This window comes from Nesoenas mayeri, assembly GCF_963082525.1.
Source record: "Nesoenas mayeri genome assembly, chromosome: 1".
In the NCBI taxonomy this organism is placed as follows: Eukaryota; Metazoa; Chordata; class Aves; order Columbiformes; family Columbidae; genus Nesoenas; species Nesoenas mayeri.
The window spans coordinates 98,230,624-98,241,660 of record NC_137541.1 but is presented as its reverse complement, the minus strand read 5'-3'; the positions used below and the strand labels follow the sequence as shown (position 1 = coordinate 98,241,660).

The following is an 11,037-nucleotide window of genomic DNA, read 5'->3' as shown; positions in this document are numbered from 1 at the left end:
GTGACAGCGGCGGCGCTTTCCCTTCCGCTGGGTGGGGGCTGCGCCGCGCCGCGCCCCCCCCCGGCCCGGCCCGCCGGCGGCGGCGGACAGACACCGTGCCACGCACAGGCCGCCCGCCGAGCTGCTTCCCCGCCTCGGCCCGAGCCAGCCGCCGTGGGGCGGGAGGCGGCCATGTCGCTATTGTCTGCGCTGGTGCCCTTGCTCCGGGTGTACCGCATCGGCCTCTTCGTCATGCTGCACCAGCTGCGCCGCCACCTCCGCCCGCGCTGCCCCCCGGCCCCAGGTGAGCACCTCAGCCGGCGCCGCGGGGCGGGGCGGCTGCGGGCTGGGGGTGGCGGCCCCCGCCGCGGAAGGGAGAAAAGTTTGCCGCGGTTCCCCCACCCACCCCGGTGGAGAGCGGGGGCGGCAGCGCCGGGGCTGTAGGGAGAGCGGGGCCAAGACCTCGCGGTCCGGCCGCGGGGTGAGCGGGCGGCCTGGCCTGGCCTGGCCCGGCCCGGCCAGGGCAGGGCAGCCGCGACCTTCGCCGCAGCAGTGGGTCGCCCCGGCCGCGCCGCTTCCCCCGCAGCAGGGCAGGGGCTGAAGCACCGCGGCGGCTCCGGCCCGGCCAGGCTGCCGCCGCCGGCTCCTCTCCCGCCCCCCTCCGCGGGCAGGGCCCACCGCGCCGCCCGAGGGCAGCGGCCCTCCGGGGCTGCGGCTGGCGGGACGCCCTCCCCGCCGGACCCCGCCCTCGCTGCCGCCGGCGGGTGTTGCGCCCCGGCCCCTACCGCCCCGTCCGGCCCCCCGGGCCGCGGCCGCCCCGGACGCGGGGCGGGGCGGGGGGCCGGGCCCGTGACGGGCGCCTGGCTGCACGGCGGCCTGACTGAGGCGGCGTGGGGGCTCCGCGGGCCGGGGGACCCCGCTTCTTGTCTCCCTCTTTCCTGCTTCCCGACGGGTTCGCCTCAGACCTCGGCTCAGAGCCGCGCGGGCGCAGCTTCCCTCCGCCCAGGTAGGTGCTTGCAAGGTGGGCAGTCTCCCGCTGGCCCGGCCGCGGCGCCCGGCGCTCCTGCCGCCGCCGCCCGTCGTGCCCCCGCCCCGCTACCGGCCCCGCCGGCCGCTGCCCCCGCCCGCCCGGGCCGCTGGGACCTCCGGCCGGGTCTCCGTGCCCCGGACACTCCGAGAGGGGAACGTACCCATGCTCTGAAAACTTTGATAGCGGCTGTCACTCGCTGCCAGGCTTTAAGCTGACGAGTGAGTGACACTTGTAGTTTTCTCCAAGGGACTTTAGATCAGTTACTTGTTGGAGAAGTTACGCTTTTGAGCTTTTCCCAATTTGAGTCAATAGCAAGTTTAATCCTGACTAGGGGAAACTTTTTGAGTTTGCCAGAAAACAAGGATCTGAGTTTCTTCTTTCCTTACATTACTCATAAAGACTTTAAAATGCTTCTGAGTTTATAAACTTACAGCAAACTATGAGTCCGGATGGATGCGTATGATACCATCAGAGCTGAGTGTACAGCTTCATGCAAGTCAGTGCCTTTAACTTTCTCTCCTTAACAGCAAGTGGACTTTTGTGACTCTAGTTTTAATCAGAGGAACGGTAATAAAACCCCAAACAAACAACGCTGAGAGGGCATAGTGTTTCGGTAGGGAGATGAGGCAGGTGAGGACATTGTTTTAGAGAATACCTGAAGCGCTGTGGAGGAGATGGGACACATACACCACACAGAGTGTATTTGTGCGTTTCATCACACGTGGCTTCCTCGAGTAGCATTTTTTCTACATTTAATTCATTCTTGATACTTCTGCGATAGGCTGAGATTCTGCTTTCTCCTTGAAAGACAGAGATAAAACCCCCAAACAAATGAGAGAAGTCCGGTGACAAAAAGGGCAGATGCGCGTACAGTTTGAAGTCATCTGAGCATTTTTCTAGCATTAGTTTTTCTTGGCAGAGTGAAGCTGGGTATTGTGCCTAGGGTGTGTAACACTTTCCAAATCTTTTTTCGAACCAGAGAGAAACAGCATGACGAAAATGTGACCCAAGTGTTTTGTTGCTGTCTGATCTTAGCTGCTATTTAAAAAAAATAAAATTTTAAAAAATATTGAATTTGGAGATGCCGGAGGAAGGCAGTGAAGCTGCCTGAGTAGGACCAGGGCAGATTTGACAGATGTGGAAAGTTTTCTTTCAGCCCTAACTTGGGGTGGTTTCTTCCAAGGACAAGAAGTTTCCTCTTCAGATAGTTGTTTGTGCGCAGTTCCTTCTTGGCAGTTACCTGCTGCCTTGCTTCGACTCACTGTGTCCAGACGCTGCTTAAAAAAGTGAATCAGCTTGTCAACGGGACCTTTTTTACTCAGATTAACCTCGTTTCCATAATAATTTCAAAATAGTGACTGCAGTGCAACAAAAAGCGAAAGTGTTGGTTAGAACATTCAGAATTAAAGCTTGGATCAGTAAACTACAGTTGCTGTAAGAAAACGCCAAGTAACTTTTCCAGGCAGTAACCTAGAAAGGTGCGTATATTTAAAATTTTCTGTATTTTTTTGAGGGGGTGTCCAAAATTCTCATCGATACAGGTGTTTTATTGTCAGGATGTCTTCCCGAGGAGAGCCTGGAGGTGGGAAGAGGGCTGGGAAGGGCAGAACGGCAGAGTCAGCTGTGTGTCCGATCCCGTCTCCTTCATCACAGTTCCCCCGGGAGGGTTCTCTTCATGTGGCAGCGGTGCAGCTCTCTCCTGGAAGGTTTAAAACAGGGGGATGCCCAATGGCTTGTCCTTGAGCTCTGTGGGTAAGCAAAGTGCTCTGTTGTCAGTGCAACCCTTCTGCTTCCAAATTTTCCAAGAAGAGCTTGCTTTCTTGCACTTGCTGGGAAGAAGAGTTCAGGATTTCAATCCAAGTAAACCGAATTAGTTTCATTTTTATTTTCCTTTACCCTAGAGTTGCATGATGTTGGCAGATGTGCTTCTACATGGCTTTTGAAAGTGACGATCTGTTCTGTCACATCCTGCTAGGGTTCATCTAATTTTTGTAGGTGGGATTCAAGACAACTTTTTGAAGAAAGAGGGTAGTTTGAGCTCTGAAATTTAGATTCAGTGCAACAACTTGGTCATTGTTTTGAGTTGCAGTCCGAAAAGTTACTAATATTTGCTAGCAGTGAGCCTACCTGTCCCCCCAGTACACACTAGGGAAGTTGGTCTGAAATTCTCGTTGTGAAGTTCAGAGAAGGGAAATGTAGAGTTGGGAGAATAAATGGAGTGTAGTCAGTGATTGCTCCTCTAACTCGAATCAGTGTGGAGCAGTAAAGGGGAACTTGTGTTTTGACTTAAAACATTTTTCCAGGTACTAATTGCATAAATGGTACTGCCGATCGGTATTGTAAACTATGTTAGTGATCAGTGGTCTAAACAATTAATAGTTTCATTAGAAATTACCTTGGATTTTGTTTTTTTACAGTGCTTAATTAATGGAAGGAAAAAAAAAACACCCTGCGTGACTAAAGATCTTGACATAACCAGCTTTTTAAAAACAGAAATCTTATTAGTGGATTGATAAAAGGCAAACTAATGTTAATTGTGACACCAGGATAATAACACTGGGAATGCGGTCACTGAAAGTCATCCTACTGATAACAAAAATGGTTAATTTAATAATATTTTTTGGTATTTTAAAAGCATCTTAAGGAACTTACTTGGCATCTTCCTCTTGCATTTTCTCTTTTACTGCGTGTTTCATTGAAATTTTGTAGGGGAAGACTTAAATGCAGTTTGTAGTTTTGAAGTCCTCAGTAGTCATGTGTAGAAAACTGGCTCTGAAGAAAGTGGTAGTGGCTGAGGTTCAGAAGACCTTAAAGCTGACTGATGTTCTTCCTAAAAATGCTTGAGATATAATTTGCTTCGATTTCTAGATAGTCAGTGTCACCATTTGTACCAAGTTTCTTTAAAATTAATCGTGAAGTATTAATTTAGGAACATACATCTCTTAATTTCAGTTTCATGTATTGAGGGCTTTTACTTCGTATGAGTAAAGCATAATGATAGACCGAGCACATCCTGCTCCAAGCGGTACGAGCTCCAGGTTGTAAAACATCCAGAGGTGGGTAGAAAAGTGACCAGGTAGGAAGCATTGTCAGCAGACAAAAGCAGGCAGTTAATCCCTCTCCCGATGCATGCACCTGAGAGAGTTATATAGCTAGTTTTAGAAGCAAGGAGACACTCGTTTTATGGTTGCCCCAGTGTTGAATGAGTCAAGGGCTGTGTGGTGATGCCCACTGTGTAGTTGGAGAGGCGCCATCGCTGTGTGCACACGGGGGGGGCAGAGCTGACTTTGCGGGGTGGCTGCACACCCCGTGTTTCCTCACCATCCCCGTGCTTGGTTTCACAACCCGAGTGACTCTCATATGGGTTTTGAACCTATTTTCTTTGCCACTGGGGAAGCCGAGCCCTGCAGTGGTGCAAGGGTGGCACCACTGCCCTCCGCAATGTGCGTCATCACTGACGTTTCACTATTTTGACCCAAGCCCTATCCTGGAGATGGGAGCTGTGGGTTTGTGTTAGGAGAGTGAGCGGGGTCTGAGGAGGCAGCACAGCCTGTCCCAGGGAGAGCAGGGAAGAGGAGCTAGGGGGCAGGAAAGCTGGGCCCTTCCTCCTGCTCCTCCTCCTGTGGCAGCTGAGTGGGCTGCAAGGCCGCAGGGGATCCTGTCTGCAGGCTCTTAAAAGGCCTTGGTCCTGGTACTGGCTGGTATTGGTGCCCAGCTGCACGGAGGCGGTGAGGAAAACAGCAGCTTCTCGGAAGGTGCACTCTGTTTCAGTGTGGGTGGGAGGGAATTCAAGGGAGAAGGGAAAAGGCAGGTTTGTAGCCTGAAGGCTTCTGTGAATGGAAGGGTTTTCAGCAAATCAAAGCGGTGCTAGTTTTTTTTATCGTGGAGAGTTAGGCAAGCTAAAAGAGAGCATCTCCATCGGCTGCCCTTGTGCTTCGTGCCCAATGAATTTCATTCTGCGAGGTGCGTCTTCAGTTTGGCTCAGAATTGAAGCTGCTCTGGTTTTTGCCAAGCCTGGGCTATGAACACTTTATTTCACTGAAATAGGAAAAAATTTTGCTCTTCTTACAGAAAAATGAGAGGTATGATTGTGGGTTTTTTTTGTTTTGTTTTCTTTTAGCCCCATAGTGCTAGTTATGCTGTATAACACTTGAAGAGCTGCAGGGATGATTAGCCGTTTATATGACAGCTGAAGTGTGATTTACAGCATTATAATACAGTCTGTATTATAGTGACATAACCTAAACTGTGGCAATGCTACTCTGTGCCACTAGCACCAAGTGCCAAACTCATCACAAAACAATGGCAAAGCTGTAACGTACACGAGAATGAAGGGTGGGGTAAGTCTAACACTCTCATGCACTAAAATAACTTGTATTTTATCAGTCTGTGATGAACTTTTTATGGTCCAAGGTGTGTCTTACTAATTATAAATATTAAAAATGCATCAGGTCTTTTATTGCAGTGCCTTCTTCCATGTTTTCAGGAACTGCAAAAGAAACTATCAGATTTAATGAAATCTTGGGAGCCTCTATGCTTCTTGGAGACACCATGTCATAGATTGAAATTGAGGGATCTAAAAGCAATGATAATACATACTGATATGGCATATCTTGTCATTGCAGCCTGATGCTATGGCAGGATTACATCATTATACATTACACCACTTTGTCTTTCAAAATCATCAGTTTTTGTGGGATTGCATACCTTGGTGCTGTTGGTATGCACATCTTTCGAATTAGGCAGCGTTACCATGTTAAATCAATAGTTTATCCCGGCAGCTTAAAAGGTACTGAATGAATCACAGTAGTGGGCATGCTAGTAATCAGAACATTGTCCCCCCCAGGAAAAAAAAAAAAAAAGTCTACACCCAGAAGTAAATCTTCAGAACAAATCCAATAAAATGCTTGCCTTGCATCTCTCAGTCTGCTTCTAAACCAACAGCCGTGTCCAAATAAATATGTTTAGTCTTGGTAAACCTGTCTTTGGTTTTTCATTCAAGACATTCAGAAAGTGCTGCAAAATACCAGCTGTAGTTCAGAGAGGAGGTGTCTTTTCTTGGGAATGTTCATCAACAGCAGAAAGCACACCGGAGAAGCTTGCAAACATACTTTTTTTTTTTTTTTTTTTTTTTTTTGGCATATTCTCTTGCAGCAATATGAAAAACTCAGATTGTTTCTTTCTCCCCCAGCCAGCCCGTCTTACCAGCTGGGGATTTCTGGGCTCAGGCACAGGTGCAGCTCCTGCCAAGCAGGGAAGGAGCAATGCCATTGCTTCCAGGCTGGCTGCAGGGCTGCTCCTGATGTTTCTTTTGCTCTTTCTGTCTGGATTTTTGTGGAGGAAGTTCCATCCATGCTGAACTGATGGGTTCCTTCTTCCCGATCCTAGCCAGGCCCCGATGAAGGGCTTGTTGCTGCCACAGTGGCTGGGCTGATGACATGGAAGAAACAGAGAAGCATCAGCGTGCAGCTGTGCTGTAGCTTGGCTTTCTGGTGTAGCGACATCAGCTCTGGTGGGTGCCAGCTTCTGGCACTGTGCACAAAGACGCTGTTGGCCTCCGGTATTACTTGCGTGTGACCATTTGTACAAGAAGCATTTTCCTGTGTAGGTATGGCGGTAGAGATTGCTCGCTTTATTGCCATGCTCATCTCTACAGTGTCACCGCCTCCTGACTTTTGTAGCCTTTTGAAGAAAATACAGCAAAATTATTTTCCAGCTGATGTGGATAATAACATTTATTAGTGCTTCCCTGTCTGCTTTTCCTGTAATTATAATGCACTGTTATTCCAGGAACCACGATTGTGAACTAGTAGTTCAAGAGATGGCTTTGATTTCAGAAAAAGGACAGGAAAGGTGTCAGACATGTATTGTTGATCTGCATGTAGGTTCAAACTACTTTTCCTTTTATTTCAGTCAGAAAACATCTTTACATTTCAGAGGAGCAGATTAATTTGCATCACAGATTTTTTTTTTTTTATTATGTTTTCTTTTTCAAAGCAAAGGCTGGAACAGTCAGATCGAGCTAACAAAACTTCTTTCAAAATAAACAAACAACAAAACCTTTGCTCCTTCAGTATCAGGTTTTGATTGAAATAAATGTTAATAGTGAAGTTCAGTAACTCTTAGGCAAGAGAATGTTGGTCTAGCCCTAACTATAACTTAAGAGGCGGGATGACCGGTTTGTATGACTGTAATGTATCAACTCTGGGGTGGTGGTTACACTTTCTCTACCCAGAATTATGTAATTCCAGAAACAAGATTTACTTAGGTCTTCTAGCTCAGTTTCACAGCAGAATGTGATATTTTAAAACCCTTTTTAATTTTTCACTTTCCAATGGGCTTCTTGTAGGTCACACTTCCTGCAAATCTCATCTTTAAATTTGCAAATGTAATTAGTAAGGTAGGTTTCTTGATACGTTCGCAGAAACGATGATTTCACATAGTTAAGTGTGGTCAAACTTGTGCTTTCTCATTGTATCTTTATCTTGCTGCCTTTATCAGGTACTCATTAATGAGTGAAGGATCAAGAGGTGGGACGGTGGCCAAGAAGCGATGGAGAATAAAAGTTTAGAAGGTTCCCCATCAGACCTAAAGTTAGTGGCTCACCCGAGAGCAAAGAGTAAAGTGTGGAAGTACTTTGGGTTTGATACCAATGCAGAAGGATGCATTTTACAGTGGAAGAAGATCTACTGCCGTATTTGCATGGCACAGATTGCCTATTCAGGAAACACGTCCAACCTTTCCTACCACCTTGAGAAAAACCACCCTGACGAATTCTGCGAATTTGTGAAAAGCAACACTGAGCAAATGAGGGAAGCCTTTGCCACCGCATTTTCAAAAATCAAGCCGGAGTCGTCGCAGCAGGTCGTTCAGGATAGCCTCATCATGAAGACCTACCAGAACTACGAAAACAAAAAGCATCAGGAGCTGACATCTGCTGTCATCAGCTTAATTTGCGAGGGCATGTATCCGGCCTCTATTGTTGATGAACCCACCTTCAAGGCCCTCTTGAGAACAGCAGACCCCAGGTATGAACTTCCGAGCCGGAAATACTTTTGTACAAAAGCTATTCCTGAAAAGTACAATGCCATTAGAGAAATTGTGCTGAAAGAGCTCACCGAGGTTCTGTGGTGTGGCATATCCACAGACATGTGGAGGAGTGAAAACCAGAACAGGTCATACGTCACCGTGGCGGTTCACTTTCTCAGCAGCAGCCCTGCCAACTGTCTGGCGGTGAACTCGCGGTGCTTAAAAACATTTGAAGTACCGGAGGATAATACGGCAGAGACCATTACGCGAGTCCTTTATGAGACGTTCATTGAGTGGGGGATCAATACAAAAGTCTTTGGTGCTACGACAGATTACAGTAAAGACATTGTTAAAGCTTGCTCTCTCTTAGATATTCCCGTGCAGATGCCTTGTTTGGGGCACACTTTTAATGCAGGAATACAACAAGCTTTTCAGCTCCCCAAACTCTGCAGCCTTCTTGCCAGGTGCCGTAAACTAGTGGAGTATTTTCAGCAGTCTACGGTTGCGATGTACATGCTGAGTGAGAAGCAGAAGCAGCAGAACATTCTCCACTGCATGCTGGTAAGTGACCGCGTGTCCTGGTGGGGCAGCACGCTCGCCATGCTGCAGCGCCTCAAGGAGCAGCAGTTCGTCATCGCGGCTGTTCTCGTGGAGGACAGCAACAACCACCACCTCATGCTGGAAGCCAGTGAGTGGAATACAATCGAAGGGCTGGTGGAGCTGCTGCAGCCTTTCAAGCAGGTTGCGGAGATGATGTCTGCTTCAAAGTACCCGACAATAAGTATGGTGAAGCCGCTTCTCCACATGCTTCTGAATACTACTCTGAACATCAAAGAGAATGATTTGAAAGAAATCAGCATGGCAAAGGAGGTGATTGCTAAAGAGTTGTCAACCACCTACCAGCACACGCCTGAGATAGACATGTTTCTCAACGTTGCTACTTTCTTGGATCCCCGCTACAAAAAACTGCCTTTTCTTTCAGCCTTTGAGCGGCAGCAGGTTGAAAACAGGGTGGTGGAAGAAGCAAAAAGCCTGCTCGAAAAAGTAAAAGAAAATACCTTTAGGACTGAAGAGAAATTCTTTGCTGTTTCAGAAGAGCCCCCTGTGAAAAAAATCATCATCTCCTCTACTCCTCCCCCTACCAGTGTCATCAACAACATGCTTGCAGAGATCTTTTGCCAGACGGGAGGCGTGGAAGACCAGGAGGAATGGCATGCTCAGATTGTTGAGGAGTTGAGCAATTTCAAATCACAAAAGGTCCTTGGTTTGAACGAAGACCCGCTGAAGTGGTGGTCGGACAGACTAGCGCTGTTTCCAGTTTTACCAAAGGTTCTTCAAAAATACTGGTGTATTTTGGCCACAAGGGTCTTTCCTGAACGCCTTTTCGGTTCTTCTGCTAATGTTATAAGTGCAAAGAGAAACCGGTTAGCCCCGGCTCATGTGGACGAGCAGATCTTTTTGTACGAAAACAGTCGGAATGGGTCTGAGGCAGAACCGGAGGATGAAGACGAAGGGGAGTGGGGTTTGGAACAGGAACAGATTTTTAATTTAAATGACTCAGTAAATGTAAACAACAATTTCTTTAATATCCGAGACAGTGGGTTTGTTTAACAGGACTACTGCGGTACATTTAATAACAAAAAAAAAAAAAAGTATTTGTCTTAAGTTACCAAAAATACTTCTGGTTTATGCTATGAATGCTGTAAATATTGAACAGTTGTAACAAACTTGATTTAGCTTCCATTGTCTATGTTTTTCCCACTGTCTTAAATCATGAATGACTTGTGATTAAACAGCACTGAAATGAATGAGGAAATAAATTCTACAAAGACCGTCATTTCTGACTGTGGCCCAGATTTCAGAAAGCACTTATCCATGAGTTTCCTTTCCACTTGCTTCAGTGGGAAGCAAACACATGCTTATGTGCTTTCTATCATAAAAAATTTTTCCTAATTTAGGACCCTGAACAAGGATGTTTTAAGATTTATGCCTTCATTTGTAAATCATCTGTGACTCAGGATGTTAGCTTTAAATTTTGGATTTTAAAACATTATTTTTAAAATCCATAAATCTGAGCAGTGAATATTTCTAGAGTATATTGATACTATGGAATGCAAAAAGATCTTGAGCCTGATTTTTCTTTTTCACTACCTCATGTCTTAGCCCTGGTCTATGGTAGAGAAGTTCAGCTCGTATAAAACTCTCAATTAGGGGACTGATCTATTGTTATTTTAACTGATACTGTGCTGGCATAGGCTGTAGTATGGATGCACTTATACTGGGATAAGTTATTTTTTCTTTCCAGTGTGGTATAAATGGTATAAACACTTCTAAACTGGTATTGCTGTGTCCACATTAGTCCGGTTTTACCATTTAACTGCAGCAGCTAAATGGCAAAACCTTTTCTTTTTTTTTTTTTTTTCATCTTTATTTTATATGTGTGTGTCTAGGCAAGGCCTGATTGTGGTTTCTTGTGCTTTTACAAGGTGCTGAGGAAGCGCTTGGGGTCAGGGTGGCGTTGGGTCACCTTGACTTTGTGCCGATGCCGTGTGGTGTGAAGCTGGCAAAGCATTGGGCCCCTCGGCGGCAGAGGGAGGGAGGGGAAGAGAGGGTGGGGAGATGTGTATGGTCTAACAGTCTGTCTGTGATATAAAATCCTTAACCTCTTAATTTAAATGGGGACTTTGCCCAGGGGTAGCTAGAAAATTTTGTTGGCAAGAAAAGCAAAATAAAAAGCTTTAGTATTATGTAAATATATTTAAAAGAAGGGGACCCCTTCATTTCCCCACATGTATTTAGTGAGTCTTTAAGATTGTTTCTTATTATGTTAGCACTTAAAATATCTTTTTTTTTTTTTTCTCCTGTCTCTTTCTGATTGATTTTGTAGCATGGACTTTAGTCTGGTCCGGTCTAATGTTTGAGTACTGTTTCTGATTAGTTGTTGTGTATTGTAATTGCTCCCTTTGTGTATCTGCGCCTCAGTGTTGTAAGCCCTTTTG

At 46.6% G+C, this 11,037-nt stretch overlaps 1 protein-coding gene across 2 annotated transcripts; it reads left to right on the top strand.

Moving 5' to 3' along the window:
• The first annotated feature begins 261 nt into the window (after positions 1 to 261).
• Positions 262 to 10,044, top strand: ZBED1 (zinc finger BED-type containing 1). 2 transcript variants are annotated; one of them, XM_080342637.1, is made up of 2 exons: positions 262 to 283; positions 7,511 to 10,044. In XM_080342637.1, the coding sequence occupies exon 2, from the start codon at positions 7,562 to 7,564 to the stop codon at positions 9,647 to 9,649; it is 2,088 nt and encodes a 695-aa protein (XP_080198763.1). In that variant the 5' UTR covers positions 262 to 283; positions 7,511 to 7,561; the 3' UTR covers positions 9,650 to 10,044. The 2 variants fall into 2 exon arrangements, with proteins under 2 accessions (XP_080198763.1, XP_080198764.1); XM_080342638.1 differs by lacking the exon at positions 262 to 283 and adding an exon at positions 7,359 to 7,409.
• The last annotated feature ends 993 nt before the right edge of the window (positions 10,045 to 11,037 follow it).